A 17,967-nucleotide genomic window follows, 5' to 3' on the forward strand; every position below is an offset into this window, starting at 1 on the left:
GTGTTATTCAGGTGTAAATAAAATGTTTTAACATCAAATCACATTAACCGTTACTCTCTCGCGGGAAACCTTCACTGTTGCGCAGACATTTAGAAACTAAACATGACAATTTGAAAATAAGCCACATGAGTTTTTTTTTGAGAGAATAAAGACGACTTTAGAGTAGTAAGACATGTATAAAAGCAACAGATACCATTAATAAGAAGGGGCTAGAAGCGTCTTATACGGTGAGCTACCGAGAGGCTAGGGCAGGAAAGCACCATACAATTGTGGAGGACTTAATTCTTCCTGTAGCCGTGGAAATGACTGGGACAATGCTGGGGGAAAAGGCAAAAAAAACTATACATGCAATGCCTCCATCAAACAACACTGTTTCACGGTGCATCAGTGACATGGCAGGAGATGTTTTGAAACAATTACTGCTTTGCATACAAGCCAGTGAATTATTTGCGTTACAGCTGGATGAGTCCACAGACGTGGCGGGCCTGGCACAGCTACTGGTATATGTCCGTTACGTTTATGGGGGGTCAATTAAGAAAGACATCCTCTTCTGCAAACCACTGGAAATCAGGACAACAGGAGAGGATATTTTTTAAATACTTTCTGATATCAAATGGACTTTGGTGGTCAAGATGTGTTGGTATCTGTACTGATTGCGCAAAAGCCATGACATGGAGACATAGTGGAGGGGTAACACATGTGCTAGCAGTTGCTCCAGATGCCACTTGGGTACACTGCAGCATCCACCTAGAGGCTCTTGCTGCCAAGGGAATGCCTGACAGCTTGAAAGACGTTTTGGAAACTACAGTAAAAACGGTTAACTTTATTAAAGCAAGGCCCCTGAACTCTCATGTATTTTCTGCATTATGCAATGATATGGGCAGCAACCATGTAAAGCCTTTACAACAACAAACATCAAGGGACAAAGTATTGACACGTTTTTTTGCATTGAGAAACGAGCTTAAAGTTCTCTTAATGACCATCATTTTCACTTGTCAGACTGATTGCATGATGATGAGTTTCTCACACGACTGGCCTATCTGGGTGATGTTTTTTCTTGCCTGAATGATCTGAATCTAGGATTACAGGGACTCTCCGCAAATATATTCAATATGCGGGACAGAATTGAGGCTATTAAGAAGTTGGAGCTCTTCTTTGTCTGCATTAACAAGGAAAATACACAGGTCTTTCCATCATTGTATGATTTTTTGTGTGCAAATGAACTCAAGCTTACGGACAATGTCAAATGTGATATAGCGAAGCACTTGAGTGAGCTGGGTGCACAATTACACAGGCACTTCCCGAAATAGACGACACAAACAACTGGATTCGTTATCCCTTTCATGCCCAACCTCCAGTCCACGTACCGATATCTAAACAAGAGAGCCTCATCGAAATTGCAACAAGCAGTTCTGTGAAAATAAAATTTAATCAGAAGCCACTGCCAGATTTCTGGATAGGGCTGTGCTCAGAGCATCCTGCCTTGGCAAGTCGCTCTGTTAAGACACTGATGACCTTTGCAACCGCGTACCTATGTGAGAATGGATTCTAGGCCCTCACTAGCATGAAAACTAAATACAGGCACAGACTGTGTGTGGAAAATGATTTAAGACTGAGACTCTCTCCAATACAACCCAACATTGCAGAATTATGTTCATCCTTTCAAGCACACCCTTCTCATCAACCTGTGGTGAGTTATTCACCATTTTTGATAAATACATAAGGTTTTATATGTAAGATGGCTAAATAAAGAGCAAAATTATTGATTACTATTATATTATTATTTGAGCCCTGGTCCTATAAGAGCTCTTTGTCACTTCCCACGAGCCGGGTTGTGACACAAACTCACACTCATTCTTATGTTTAAATGCATCATATAGTGTGTGTGTGTGGCAGGCTTACAATTATGGCAAAAAACAACATTTGAGAGTGCGCTGTCCCTGGTGCTAGTGGTATGGTACGCAGCAGGAGGTTGAATGTTTGAAGGGGTACGGGACTATAAAACGTTTGGGAACCACTGCATTAAGGTAATCGATGCATTCCTAATGCTTCACGAACAGGTGGTTTGTAGAAAGAGTTACCAAGACTCCTCTCTGACTCTCTATCTTGGCCAACACAGGTTTTACAAAAAAGGATTGCAAAGTGTCAGCTAAACCTGTTTTCTCTAGAGTGAATAAGCTCTGTAATGATAATGATGATGTGTCCGTCTTCAGCACTAAATGCTGCTCATCAAGGAAAAGAGTCTGCTGAAGTCAACTATAGATTTATGTAGGCGACAATTAGCAATGACGGGTGTGTAGTGTGAGATGGGCCTATTGGTTTTTCTGAGAGAGTGCAAACATTTCCAGCGTCACCTCTGCAGTCCCCTCCTCTCCTCTACAATCATTTCCTCAAACAGATGAGCCTGATAGTCAGACCGCAGAAATGAGCGACCCACAGATAAACACACACACACACTAAAAGTACAACACTAAATTGTCACCCAGTGCTGTATGCTTTGTCATGAGACCCCCTACTTTCTCATAAAACTGTTAATATCAGGGTTTGTGTGTTTTGTTGTTCGATGAAAATATCAGGACAAACTAGGACTCATGTTGGTAATAATATAAGCTTTAGTTAGCCCCCTGAGCTGTCAATCACCATAACCCTTTAACCGTGCTAAACACAGAGAAATGTGAAACTCGTTCACACGCTCTTCTTTAATTAAGAAGTAGTTTACTATTTTACAACTTGATGTTAGATGGTTCCTCACCCTGAAAGTAGTCTATGGGCCAGAATAAACTGTAATCCATGTTTCAGTTCTCTTTAAACAGCTATTACATAACTTTAGCAACTGCTAGCTAAAAATCTATGGAAGTGATCTGGGCATGTGTGCATGTTTTTTACATTTTTATGGCCAAATCACCTTTAAGTAGCATCAAACCAATTATGGAGTTGATTTCAGGTGATTTTGACATCATTTTTTAAAACATGCACACATTACCTTTTAGCTAGCGGTGGCTAAAGTTAGCTGAAGATTGTAACGGCTCCTTAACAGCTTCTACCCCTAAGCCGTAAGACTGCCCCTACATGTACATATTACCTCAATTACCTCGACTAACCTGTACCCCCCCACACATTGACTCGGTACCGTAACACCATCTATATTGCCTCGTTATTGTTATTTTATTGTGTTACTTTTTTAAACTTTAGTTTCTTTAGTATATACTTTCTTAACTCTTATTTTCACGGTAAGGTCTACACCTGTTGTATTCGGCGCATGTGACAAATAACATTTTATTTATCAGCAGACTATTATAGTAGCTAGGCTTATGTTGTGTCCCAATGAATCCAGTTTGGTATGATTATAGTGGTGATAAGGGTGAGATACCCAAAAGTTATGGAAATGAGTCACAAACTTAGTGTATTCAATTCTCTGTCCGAAACACACGCACGCACATGCTCAGGTGTGGCAGACAGGGATGTATGAAACTTACTCCTCAGCATGAAGTGTCCCAACTTGCGCCAGTGAATAGCTAGCTTATGGCGTGTGCGACTGGTAAGACTCTTCAGGAGGGTGGTCATGTGTGCTGGCATGGCAGAGGTCCTGAGTTCACGCCAGGTATAGGCTGAATCGGGAGGAAGTGGTGCTCACTAAGCAAGCAGTGCGACGTCCTTAAACTTTACATACACACGCTATTCCTTTGAATTCCCCCAAGATTATTGGGTCATATGGTTTTCATGCCCTTTGTGTTGACATTTCTTTCCTGTCTTCCCCCCTGTGGGTCTGTCTTTGCTTGTATTGGATGTGACTTTCACACTCCACCAAAAGTCAAAGAGGAATTCTATCATCTACAGATCCTGTAGCCTTTTCCTGTTACGGGATCTGTCTGCAGCCAAAACACAGCTGCTAGGTGTGTCCTGCCACCCTTGAACCTCTGATAGTGGGTGTTCAGAATGTTCTGTACGGATTCATGATTGTTTCAAGACTTATAAATGAACGGAGACTCAAATAAATATGTTAATCTCTCACAAGGTAACAGTTACTGTCCGTGTGTCTGCAGTCATATTGACCTATAGTCAGCATTAAAGTTGATGTTAAGATGCTTGAGACAGACCGCTTCTAGGTTTATTTTACCTCTCCTGGAAGGGAAGTGTTAAATCTGGGAGTTATGGGTTAGGATTTGATCTTAAGACAACAGAGGTGTGTCTGCTTATATTACGCACCCAATCCGAACATTGTAAGCAGATGTAGATTTTCAATGTCAAGGTTAGGGAACATTATGGTTAAGTAGTTAGGCTGTGATATTGGATGGCTGTGATATTGATATTGATATTGTGGTCCCGTGTCGCTCAGTTGGTGGAGCATGGCACTTGCAAAGCCAGGGTTGTGGGTTCAATTTCCATGGGGGACCAGTAAGAAAATGTATGCATTCACTAATATTAGTCGCTCTGGATAAGATGGGGACCATTTTTTGTTGTCCTCAAATGAAACTTGTTATATTTTTCTATTTATGCCAGTTCCTTTCAGCCAATTTGTATCTTTAATATATAGCAGGCAAACAAGTTCCCTCCCTTTTCTACTTGCCTCCTCCATTTTTGTGGTAGTGCTGCAGTCAGTTGGTTGTAAATTTGGATTGAGCAGATATTCCCATATATTTACGATACCTGCATATGTGACATAACTCCTCCATTTATATTCATAATGTCATTAACAAATATAATACCATTAAAAAAAAATCAATGAAGAAGTTTTTTTTATTAATCAGTATATTTGAGTTTAACCATAAAATTTGTTGTAATATTTGTTCTATCTTTTCTGGAGGATAAAACTGAAGCATTTATTTGGGCTGCAATTTCTGAGGCTGGTATCTCTAATGAACGTATCCTCTGCAGCAGAGGTAACTCTGGGTCTTCCTTTCCTGTGGCGGTCCTCATGAGAGCCAGTTTCATCACAGCGTTTGATGGTTTTTGCGACTGCACTTGAAGAAACGTTCAATGTTCTTGAAATTTTCCGGGTTGACTGACCTTCATGTCTTAAAGTAATGATGGACTGTCGTTTCTCTTTGCTTATTTGAGCTGTTCTTGCCATAATATGGACTTGGTCTTTTACCAAATCTTCTACATACCACCCCTAACTTGTCACAAATCAACTGAATGGCTCAAACACATTAAGAAGGAACGAAATTCCACAAATTAACTTTTAATTAACCAGGTACAAGCTGGTTGAGAAAATCCCAAGAATGTGCAAAGCTGTCATCAAGGCGAAGGGTGGCTACTTCGAAAAATCTCAAAAATGAAATATATTTTGATTGGTTTAACACTTTTTTGGTTACTACATGATTCCATATGTGTTATTTAATTGTTTTGATGTATTCACTACTTTTCTACAATGTAGGAAATAGTAAAAATAAAGAAAAACCCTTGAATGAGTAGGTGTGTCCAAACTTTTGACTGGTACTGTATATAGTTATGTCCTTAAGCTGTTCTTGTCTATTAATGTTCTGTATTATGTCATGTTTCATGTTGTGTGTGGAGCTATCAATCAGTCAATTAATCATATTGTTTATAAAGCCCTTTTTACGTCAGCAGATGTCACAAATTGCTATACTTAAACCCCAAACAGCAAGCAATGCAGATGTGGAAGCACGGTGGCTAGGGGGGGAAAACTACAAAAGCAGGAACCTAGGAACAATCTAGAGAGGGACCAGGCTCTGTGCGGTGGCCAGTCCTCTTCTGGCTGTGCAGGGTAAAGATTATAAGAGTTCATGGACAATTAAGGACAGATTGTTCTTCAAGCTGTTCAAATATTCATAGATGACCAGCACAGTCAAATAATAATTGCAGTGGTTGTAGAGAGTGCAACAGGTCAGTACCTCAGGAGTAAATCTCAGTTGGCTTTTCATAGCCGAGCATTCAGAGGTCGAGACAGCAGGTGCGGTTGAGGAATCAACATTGGGTTTCTAATAGAGAGAGAATGAGAGAACGAGAGAAGAGAAAGAGACAGAAAAAGAGAAGAGAGAGAGAGACAGATAAAGAAAAGAGAGAGACAGATTTAGAGAGAAGAGAGATAGAGATAGAGAGGGAGAGAAAAAGAGAAGACAGAGAGAGAGAACGAGAGAGATGAAAGGACAGAGAGAGAGAGAGAGAGAGAGAGAGAGAGAGAGAGAGAGAGAGAGAGAGAGAGAGAGAGAGAGCACATGAGCTTCTGCATTTTCAGCATGTTTTTACAAAAAAATTATTAAGAGTTAGAGTCAATGTGCGGGGGTACAAGTTTGTAATTTGTAAAGTAACTCAGCAGGATAAGCTCTCTCTTGAGAAAGATACCCCCACCCCGATCGCGTCAGACCTGACCTCTTCATTATAGAGTACAACCCCACAGATGAGCAACCCCAAGCGGAAAGTCAACCTCCCAGCACAGAGTACTACTCCCTCATTGAAATTAAGGATAAATTCACCCAGCTGGAGGTAAGGCAGGTGGAGCTGGAACAGCAGGTTAACACACTCCAGTCAGCAGACAAAATAGTCCAGCTCAACAACACCCTCTCAACCAGACCCGGAGAGCTGGAGGTGGAGAGAGACATATCTGCACTCTGGACTGTGGTGAGACAACATCAACAGGGAAAAGAACAGGAGCAGGAGAAGAACAGAGCACTATAGGAGAAGGTGAAAGTGCTCGAGGAGAAGGTGAGAATGATGACATGTGACAGAGAACAACCCATTAGAGAGCTGGCCACCCCCGCAGAGAAGCCAGCAGAACATCCCACCTCAGACCCTGACCAAGTTCTCAACACTACAGCAGAACATCCCACCTCAGACCCTGACCAAGTTCTAAAACACTACAGCAGAACAGTCCACCCCAGACCCTGACCAAGTTCTCAACACTACAGCAGAACATCCCACCTCAGACCCTGACCAAGTTCTAAACACTACAGCAGAACAGTCCACCCCAGACCCTGACCAAGTTCTCAACACTACAGCAGAACAGTCCACCCCAGACCCTGACCAAGTTCTCAACACTACAGCAGAACATCCCACCTCAGACCCTGACCAATTTCTCAACACTACAGCAGAACAGTCCACCCCAGACCCTGACCAAGTTCTCAACACTACAGCAGAACAGTCCACCCCAGACCCTGACCATAGCCTCAACATCACAGCAGGACAGACAAAAGAAGAACATCAAGCCCAGGGGATCCCACCCCCTCTGAGCACCCCCCCCCCCCCCCCCCCCCCGCCCCCCCCCCCCCACTGTCAGCCACCCTGATAGCCCTCCTGACAACCCCCCACAACCACTGAGGACATACACAAGCCACAGATTGTACTCCTCAAAGGGGAAATATATACAAGAAAATAAACTTTTCCCAAACACACAGTGTCTAAACTCTGGTGTCCAAACACCCAGCGCGCCCTAGACCTTCTGTCTGAGGACCAACTAGGGTCACCCAGCCACATAATAATACACACAGGCACAAACGACCAGGGAACACAGCAGGAAAGGGTGGCCACAGCACTCAAGAGAGTGATTGAAAAATCTTCTTCTACTTTGCCCAATACACAAGTGGTTATCTCCACCTTGCTACCATGAAAAGACTTCCACACTGCTACCATACAGCGGGTAAATGCAAGTATTTCCCATAACTGTGCCTCCAAACCACATGTCTACCTGGCCCCTACTCCACCCTGGACTTGAACAGCCTTTACGACCATGTCCACCTATACAAGGCAGCAGTTCCCACCTTCGCCCGAACCCTAAAGGACATCGCCCTCAACCGCTGCCCCAACACCTCACACAGGAGCATCAGCTCAACAGACACCCCGCCCAGACCAGCGAGACACTCTCCCAGACCTGAGGGAAGGCCTAAAGAGCAGGAACCTGGACTTCACCAAATAAATCAGAAATACAGACATTATCATTCTACAAGAAACATGGTATAGAGGAGATGGACCCACTGGTTGCCCTCTAGGTTATAGAGAGCTGGTAGTCCCATCCACCAAACTACCAGGTGTGAAACAGGGAAGGGACCTAGGGCGTACGCTAATTTGGTATAGAGCAGACCTAGCAGACCTCACTCTAATAAATGTATCAAAACAGGAACATTTTACATTTGGCTAGAAATTCAAAAGGAAATAATCTCAACAGAAATAAAGACAGCTTCTCCATTCTGGAGGGGGAAAACAGCTTCTCCATCCTGGAGGGGGATAACAGCTTCTCCATCCTCGAGGGGGAAATCAATAATTTCCAGGCCCAAGGACATGTACGACCTAAATGCCAGAACTGGACAAGAACCTGACATTCTCAGCACACGGGGAGACAAAGATCTACCTGGAGGTGACAGCATTCCCTCCCCCATATGCCCCCCTAGGCACATGCTGGGTATGTACATAGTCAAAGGTAGGCTTTGAGGGGATTCCTACTGTAGGTACACCTATAGCTCATCTCTTGGCAGTAGTATTGTGGACTACTTTATCACTGACCTCAACCCAGAGTCTCTCAAAGCGTTCACAGTCAGCCCACTGACACCCCTATCAGATCACAGAAAAATCACAGTCTACTTGAACAGAGCATTACTCAATCATGAGGCATCAAAGCCAAAAGGAATTGAATAATATTAAGAAATGCTATAGATAGAAGGAAAGTAATGTGGAAACCTACCAAAAAACAATTAGGCAACAACAAATTAAATTCCTTTTAGACAACTTCCTGGACAAAACGTTTCACTGTAATAGTGAAGGTGTAAACTTGGCAGTAGATAACCTTTACAGTATATTTGACCTCGCACCTTCCCTATCAAATCTAAAAATGTCAAACAGAAAACCGACAAAAATGAACAAAGATGAATGGTTTGATGAAGAATGCAAAAACCTAAGAAAGAAATTGAGAAACCTATCCAACCAAAAACATAGAGCCGCAGAAAACCTGAGCCTACACCATCACTATGGTGAATCACTAAAACAGTACAGAAATACACTACGGAAAAAGAAGGAACAGCACATCAGAAATCAGCTCAATGTAACTGAAGAATCCTTAGACTCTAACCACTTCTGGGAAAATTGGAAAACACTAAACAAACAACAACATGAAGAGTTATCTATCCAAAATAGAGATGTATCGGTAAACCACTTCTCCAATCTTTATGGCCCTATAACAAAGAACAAACAGCAAAAACATATACATGATCAAATACAAATCTTAAAATCAACTATTAAAGACTACCAGAACCCACTTGATTCTCAAATTACATTGAATGAATTACTGGACAAAATAAAACCCTCCAACCCAAAATGGCCTGTGGTGTTGATGGTATCCTCAATGAAATTATAAAATATACAGACCACAAATTCCAATTGGCTATACTTAAACTCTTTAACATCATCCTAAGCTCTGGCATCTTCCCAAATATTTGGAACCAAGGACTGATCACCTCACTCCACAAAAGTGGAGACAAATTTGACCCATATTTCTCTCAGATTACACAGATCCATTAAGTATTCAAAAGCAAACCCAATTTGATAAACTCCCATATCTATTGGGTGAAATACCACAGTGTGCCATCACAGCAGCAATATTTGTGACCTGTTGCCACAAGAAAAGGGCAACCAGTGAAGAACAAACACCATTGTAAATACAACCCACATTTATGTTTATTTATTTTCCCTTTTGTACTTTAACTTTTTGCACATAATATGACATTTGAAATGTCTTTATTATTTTGGAACTTTTGTGAGTGTAATGTTTACTGTTAATTTTTATTGTCTATTTCACTTTTGTTTATTATCTACTTCACTTGCTTTGGCAACGTTAACATATGTTTCCCATGCCAATAAAGCCCTTCGATTGAATTGAGAGAGAGAGAGAGCGAGAGAGAGAGAGAGAGAGAGAGAGAATGAGAGTCGAAAACAGCAGGTCCGGGACAAGGTAGCAAGTCCGGTGAACAGGTCAGGGTTCCATAGCCGTAGCACGACCAGTTGGACTAGGGACAGCCAGGAGTCATTAGGCCAGGTACTCCTGAGGCATGGTCGTAGGGCTCAGGTCCTCCAGGAGGGAGAGAGAGAGAGAGAATTAGAGGGAGCATACTTAAATTCACACAGGACACCAGATAAGACAGTATAATTACCCCAGATATAACAGACTGTCCCTAGTCCCCCGGCACACAGATTATTGCAGCATAGATACTGGAGGCTGAGAAGGGGGGGTATCGCCTCGTCCGACGATACCCCCGGACAGGGCCAACCAGTCAAGATATAACCCTACCCACTTTGCCAAAGCACAGCCTCCACACCACTAGAGGGATATCAACAGACTACCAACGTACTACCCTGAGACAAGGCTGGGTATAGCCAACAAAGATCTCCTCCACCGCACGAGCCCGAGGGGGCGCAAAACAGGACATAAAATACGTCAGTGACTCAACCCACTCAAGTGTCGCACCCCTCCTAGGGATGGAGGAGCACTAGTAAGCCAGTGACTCAGCCCCCTTAATAGGGTCAGAGGCATAGAATCCCATTGGAGAGAGAGGAGCCGGCCAGACAGAGATAGCGAGGGCGGTTAATGGGGATCCTAATCAAATTTGTTTGAAATGGAGATGTGAATCCAACATATCAATTAATAATTTGAAGACAATCTGGAATTAAAGCCATGTCACTTTCGTCGTAAGAATTATCGGACCAAGGTGCAGCGCGATAAGGTTTCCACATGTTTATTTACTGAAACGCTAAAAAAAAAAATATATAGAATGAACGAAGCGTGAAGACAATGGAGTGCTAACAGGCAACTACACATAAACAAGATCCCACAAACACAGGTGGGAAAAATAACTACTTAAATATGATCCCCAATTAGAGACAACGATTACCAGCTGCCTCTAATTGGGAATCATACAAAACACCAACATAGAAAAATAAACTAGAACACAACATAGATATACTAGATCACTCCCTAGTCACGCCCTTACCTACTACACCAGAGAGAAACAATGGCTCTCTGTGGTCAGGGCGTGACAGGCCAGAATCAGTGGCACAAGAAGATACATCTTCTTCAAATGTTGAAATTTTGTTGCGTTGACAACCAAACACAATTCAATATCACTTTTGCAATATGGTAAATAGCCTTATAACTGGTTAACAAATTATATGTTGGATTCACATCTCCATCTCAAACAAAAATACAAGTTAAAGAATAGGATTAAGCCAGTGGCTGATGGAACTGGAACTATTCAAGCAGTAGATACATCTCCTTTAGATGTTGATATTTGGCTGCATTGTCAATCAAACACAATTCAATATTACTTTTGTAGAACACTAAATAGCCTAATGTTAAGTCTCATATCAAACACATGTAACAGTATTTATTCAACCTTAAAATGAGTAACACATCCATGGCCCTTAATAAAGTTACTGTAACAATAAATGTATTCTTATTTAATCATAGAAAGCATCAGGGTCACAGGCCTGTGGAAATCTTCACAATTGCTATAATAATCTGCACATCATTTTTTTCTTCTATTTTACCTTCATTTAACTAGGCAAATCAGTTAAGAACAAATTCTAATTTTCAATGACGGCCTAGTAACAGGGGGTTAACTGCCTGTTCAGGAGCTGAACGGCAGATTTGAACCTTGTCAGCTCCGGGATTCAAACTTGCAACCATTCGGATACTAGTCCAACACTCTAACCACTAGGCTACTCTGCCTAATCTCAAACAGAATTGATCATTGCACCATGTACTGTAATCAGTGGCAACCCGTCATTCAGGGCAGAGCCCCACCTGTTTTGAGCCACACCTGTTTAGCTAAAAAGAAATACTCCTGTGTTCTTGAGCCCATTTTCTAATTATCCCGGTTTTGGTCATTCTGCCTGCCCTGACCCTGAACCTGCCTGCCGTTCTGTACCTTTTGACACTGCCCTAGATTACTGACCTCTGCCTGACCTGACCCTTAGTCTGCCTGCCACTCTGTACCTTACGGACTCCGCCTTGGATTACCGACCTCTGCCTGCCCTTGACCTGTCGTTTTCCTGCCCCCTGTTTTATAATAAACGTCTGTTATTCATACTGTCTGCATCTGGGTCTTATCCTGAGTCGTGACAACTTGTGTGAAACACTATGCCATAATCTTGGCACCTCCGGGAGCAGTTTCCCCGGGAACTTAAAACAAATGCCTCTTTTCTAAAAACAACATTTCATTAAATAACTAAAAAAGTGTAGACTGTAGCCGTTTATTTCCCTTTATAGTTTATTCGCCTAAACATGACCTTCATTCACATTAAAAAAAATATCCAAAGTTGCTTTTTTTGTGTCAGCAATTAGACATTGTTCTTAGGGGGGCTAGTTTCCCCCTAGTACCCTAATGGCTGGGGCCATTTTTATTTTTTTTGCCATTTACCAAATTTCCCCATTTAAAAAAAAATAAACATAAAATACTGCCAAATAGATTCAGAAATAAAAAAAATATTGTGATATTATTTTTTGGCGATGTCGCCCAGGCCTAGTTATAACTATATTTGGACAATACCCTAATTAGATAGCATCATGTAAAAATACTGAAGTTTCAAAGTTTGACAACTTCGTATAATAATATGGCACATCAATATTGGCAGAGCATTGCAGTATTGTTTTCAGAGCCACTTCCATTATCATGGAAGTATGTTCTTAGAACATTATTGGAACATCATGTCATAACATTACAGAATATCTTCATAAGACTCTCACAAAATGATTTAGTGTAGAGGTGAATAAACTGTCAGCTACAAAAGCAAAGAGAGTCGCACACTCCATATGTATAACTTCCCAGTAATTTAACGTTTCGCCATCACTGTGCCTTCTTCACACTATAACTTCATGAGAGTCTAGTGGGAATGTTCCCTTCATGTTGTTTTAGGTATTTAGAATGACTTCTCCATTAACAGTCGCAATATGTTTCTTTTAGTTTTTTGACCAAATTTGTATTTATTTGTCATTTTTTCATTGGGGGGGGTTAAATGTTTATCATGTCATATTCCGTTCATATATTTTCAATTCATTATTTTACACATTGTACCTATGGGCTGCCACTCAAAAGAAGAAACATTTGAAAGAAAAAAAAACATTACAAAAGGTACATAACTACAAAGTATTGATAGTTTTGATAATATTTTTGAGTTTAAGTAATAATAAATTCTGTATATACAGGAAAATAAAAAATAAATTATGGCCAATTTCATAGTAAAACATTTCCTTGGTGTTAAATACAGTCTGTGAACAAATGTAAAATATATACATTGATGGTTCGGATTTTGGGATGCTAAGGTTGTTTTTCCATATTATTTTCCAGTTAAAGGGTTATTCAGATTCACTTAGATCTGTAGATCATACTTTTGTATTGGCTACCTCTGAATATGAGCTTTCCAAAAGTTGTTTATATACTTTAGAGATTTGTCCTTTTGGTAGCCCCGATCATTTATAGATAAATCCCATCATTGGATGCTTCGGTAGTTGGGTTTCCCGAGATACTCCATAGGCCAGCATAGCTGACCGAAGTTGTAAATATAGAAAGAAGGAGATGCCTGGAAATGTGTTTTTCAAATCTTGGACTGTTCTGAAACCATTATGTGCCAAATAGAAGTTGTATGAGCAACAATAGGACCAAAGCGTAGTTTACATTGTTTAAGGGATATATCAGTGAACCAATTTAGGATGGGGCGAAATGTCAGTGTCTGGAAATACAATTTAAAGTTTGGTACGTATAGTCCTCCTATGTCTTTCCCTCTTTGTAAATTTGTAAATGTTTTATTTTTGTCCTGGATCCTTACCTTGCCATATGCATTTTGAAACCACACTATGAATGTTATCCCAGTAGCCAGAAGTTCTGGCAATTGATTTATGACAGGCAGGAAATATATCTAGTTCCAAATATTTAAAATTCGAACGATTGGGGCAGATTTTTCAGAACCTATTCAATTGAATCCAGACATAATTGCTGAAGTTTGTTCGGAGATGTTTTTGGAACGTCATGTCATAATGTCACACTACCACTTTATGAGACCATTGTAGGAATATTCCCTTCTTGTTGGTGTGGTTGTTTTGAATAACATTTCCATCAAAATCAGCAGAACGTTCCAGTAATGTTTCCACACAACCACTATTTCATCCACATTTTGTTGCGCCAGTAAGTTCTGAGAACATTACCGCAATGTTGTGTTATTATATTCCTTGGCAACCTAATGTGAACCTTAGGGGAATGTTCTGTGGTAGTTTTTACAGATGTTGTGCACAACAATTTAGTGAATGTTAGGAGCACATTCCAATAATATTTCATTTGAAACATTTTCTTACAAAAAATATTTGGTGGTAAAAAATGTTTGTGGGATGTTATCATCCTAATGTTAGCTAAACCTTAATAGGAATGTTATTTAATGTCCTGGGAATGTTCCCAGTTTGCTGGGTAGTCCTCTCTCTACAGTATCAAACACTTGATGATGAGGCAGAGACCAAGGAACATGATGACACACAGACAGGAGAAGTGAAGTGACAGGATGACCAGTATGTCCCCTAGCAGGCTGTTGTCCCTGGGTCGGGGCATGGGAGGGAGCGGTGGCATCTGGGGCATCTCGCAGTAGACCCCCGTCCAGCCCTGGTAGCACTGGCAGGTAAACTTGTGCTTCATGTCCAGGATGTCGTGGTTGTTAAGATGGCCGCTCACGTGGAAGCGGGGCCCCCGGGGGCCCAGGTTGCGGCGAATGTGGAAGAAGCGGGGATTAAGGTGGAGGTAGGCCCCTGAGTCGAGGCTCTTCCTCACACACTTGCCGTTCTTCTTGCACAGGGCTTTGCTGCACAGCTTGGCGGCTGAGGTGACGTTGATGACATAGTGGCCTAAAGGGCCATCAATATACTTCTTCACGGTCAGGCAGTTTCTCTGGAGGTGCACATAGACAGGCAGAGGCACAAACACAATGTGATGCACAGCATAAATACACAGCATAAGAATAGGTGTCTGTGAAAGTATAGCTAAAAATGGGTTTGCAGTTCACTGGGAATAATAGTTACGTTGAATGAACCTTCCTTATGTCACCCACAGTATGTTCATTTACTTCATGCACTATCCCTTGACTTGCTTCTCTTTTTTCCTCTCCATTATATTTCCTCTAAAAGTAGAATGGAGGGAATCAAGGCTTGAAATGTTCAATCTAATACACAGGATGAGCTTGGTAAAACATATTGGGTCAATTGCAACCAACATGCAGAACTTAATGTGCAGCTGCAGGTTAGCGCTGGATTTCCTAAAATGCTACTAATGAGAGATTACATGCACCAGCGTGTTAAAACAAACTTGCTTGCAACCGAAAACGGACAAGAATAAACCAGCAGATCAGTTCATCTCCCATTGTTACTGTGTCAAACAAGTTAGATACCAGACATCTTCGTCTAGGTTCTCAACTCCTGGCCCCAATGAAATAGCAACCAATCACCGGCTGACAAAATGTAATGACCGCCATAGCCCTAATCAGGAACATTGAAAATAGCACGGCTAGTAATTAATCCAAAATAATTATTGTAAGAATATAGACCCAGTGAATTGTAAGAAACTCTAGGGGAGTATAGTGCAGTACAGCACAGTAGAGTACAGTACAGTAGAATATAGTTCAGTACAGCACAGTACAGTAGAGTACCATACTGTACTTTACTGTACTCCACTGTACTGTACTATACTCTACTTTCCTGTACTGTACTGTACTGAACTTTACTCTACGCAAGTTTAGTGTACAGTAGAGTACAGTAAAGTACAATACAGTACATTATAGACTTCTATGTTTGGATCACATTAGAATATCAATTGTGATTTGACATACCTTGATAAGACTATCATTTTATGAACATGATTTGTTGAAATCACGTGTTTCCAGGCAGGAAAAAACTGTGCCCCACTGTTGGTCCTCAGATCCGGGATTAATAAATAAAAACAATCATATCGCACATAGTTTTCTGTGTAATTTCTTTACCTGAGTTCGAGCATATTCTGAGGAGCCCCAAAGTACCACTCCTGACGCCCCAAGAGCTGCACTCTCCCCAATAGTGTGCACCAGGTCACTCTAGGAGAGACATAATACAAGATGTAACACTGCAAACACAGTCTCCCCTTCAGGTCAAAGTGAGGTGAATACTTGACCTGCTCCAGTGATCAATGTTGACTGGTACATTCTCATGTTTTACCCCCTGAAACTCAAAATAGAGATCATGGCCCAATCCAGAATAAGCCCTATATCCCCTCTCTATAGGTACTTTAATACACCTGAAATGTTAAAATACTTTAGGTAAGCAATATTCCACCCAGGCAATCAGAGGGAAAGGTAGAAATGCTGTAACTATCCAGTTATTTCAGATCTACTCAAGTGCCTATAGGGGTTAAGGGCTAGGGGATGTTTCTGGATTGAGCCCATGTGTTGTAAATCAATTAAAGGTCATGTGAGATTTCATAGCTGAGACTAAGCAATCCACTCATCACTCTGTGACAGTTCCAGAAGCTTCTGGGAGATTAATAGCATTTTATCCACCACAATGACTAGGGGGCAGAACATGGCGGGAGACAAGACAAATGACTTAACAGAAAAATGCAGAGGTTAGGTAGTTTATCACAATAACTGAAAGGCAATACAAACCTTGCACAATTTATAAAAAGCGCTAACTTGTTAAAAAGCGCAAAAAAATGTGTTGGAATATTTAGCACTGTCCTAACACTATTATTTTCACTCTTGAACCAACAGCAACAGCAGTTATCAGTTGCCCAACATCACCAGTTATTAGTAATCCTTCTCACCTCTGAGAGTACTGTGAAGGTGTAGGCATAGAAGGGTCTAGAGTAGACGAACACAGGCAGCGTGAAGTCGGTGCGTGCGATGGAGGCAATCCTCATGGCTTCTTTGACGCGGTAGTGGACAAACTTGACGGTGTTGGCCGAGGACTTGAGTTCGTAGTCTAGGTACACGGAGGGGTAGAGAGCTGTGCTCTCCCTCCAAAGCCACATCAGATGGTCATTACGGACATGCTCCACGTTGGGGCATTCACCTGTGTAGCGGTGCGGGTGCGTCTTGTAGCCATAGTTGTAGCAGTCGGGGAACAAGTAGAAGCCCCAGAGGCCGTCAGGTCGTCGACTTTCGGCCAACAGTAGAGTATTGTTCATAAAGGCCTGTCCGGCCCTCTCAAAGGCCTCCTTGGCCTCATTCTCCACCTTGCTCTCAGGCCAATTTGGATGGAGCTTCCGGATCTGCTCCTTGGACTTGTTGCGGTAGATGTCCTTTGAGCCCCAGTTGCGCACCCACTGGGGCCTCCAGTTCTCCCAGTCAATGACACCCAGGCCTCGGAAGTCCTTGTGAGGGATGAGCTTGTCGATGTCGGCCCTGGCCTTGCTCAGGTGCTTGGACAGGCTCTGGTTCTGGGGCAGGCCCCCGTTGATGGGGTTCCCAGAGCTGGCGTAGTAAGGATAATAGCCCAGGTGGCTATGGTAGAAGATGGTGACATTGGGCCCGCTAAGGGTCTCGTTGAGGTTGGCCACGATGTCAAAGACGCTGAGGTCCAGGTCCACCTTGAAGCGAAGGCGGCAGGACTCTGTGGGGGCGTTCCACACTACGATGAAGGGCCGATGAGGGATAAGAGGAGCCTGGGCCTGCTTCATCTGCTCACCACCGGCCCCTTCTCTGACCCCAATCCACAACACTACCACCAGCAGACAGCGGCGAATCAGCGCCATCGCCCTAGACTCTTAGTCGTCCTATCCCAACATGAAAAGGAAAAAGAACAGGATAGAAATCACCACATCTTTTTGCGGAAAAAAAGTAAACACATCATGGGCTTCAGTAGGCAGGGATAATCAAGGCTGGAAAGGACATGTGAGTGAGGGTCAATGAGCTGCACTGCTCTAGATTGCACACACTGTACAATGGTCCTCTATTCTTCTCAGAGAAAGGTGCCATTTGACTGGATGTGCTCCTGTCAAGATCTATCAAGTCTGCCGGGCT

At 42.1% G+C, this 17,967-nt stretch overlaps 1 protein-coding gene across 1 annotated transcript; it reads right to left on the reverse strand.

Moving 5' to 3' along the window:
- Positions 1–14,411: 14,411 nt before the first annotated feature.
- On the reverse strand, positions 14,412–17,699 carry LOC120066582 (hyaluronidase-like). Its single transcript, XM_039018007.1, has 3 exons — positions 16,770–17,699; positions 15,955–16,044; positions 14,412–14,870 (listed from the first exon to the last, which is right to left on the reverse strand). Exons 1-3 carry the CDS (start codon positions 17,697–17,699, stop codon positions 14,412–14,414), a joined length of 1,479 nt encoding a protein of 492 aa, XP_038873935.1.
- Positions 17,700–17,967: the final 268 nt, after the last annotated feature.

The sequence above is a fragment of the Salvelinus namaycush genome, chromosome 21 (genome assembly GCF_016432855.1).
Source record: "Salvelinus namaycush isolate Seneca chromosome 21, SaNama_1.0, whole genome shotgun sequence".
In the NCBI taxonomy this organism is placed as follows: domain Eukaryota; kingdom Metazoa; phylum Chordata; class Actinopteri; order Salmoniformes; family Salmonidae; genus Salvelinus; species Salvelinus namaycush.

Bases quoted from the DNA above. Each gene is read 5' to 3' on its own strand.
- LOC120066582 (XM_039018007.1), bottom strand. From the start codon at position 17,699: ATGGCGCTGATTCGCCGCTGTCTGCTGGTGGTAGTGTTGTGGATTGGG. The intron at 16,045-16,769 runs GTGAGAAGGATT...TGTCTCTCCTAG, and splicing joins CCTTCACAGTACTCTCAGAG to AGTGACCTGGTGCACACTAT. The intron at 14,871-15,954 runs GTAAAGAAATTA...GTGCACCTCCAG, and splicing joins CAGAATATGCTCGAACTCAG to AGAAACTGCCTGACCGTGAA.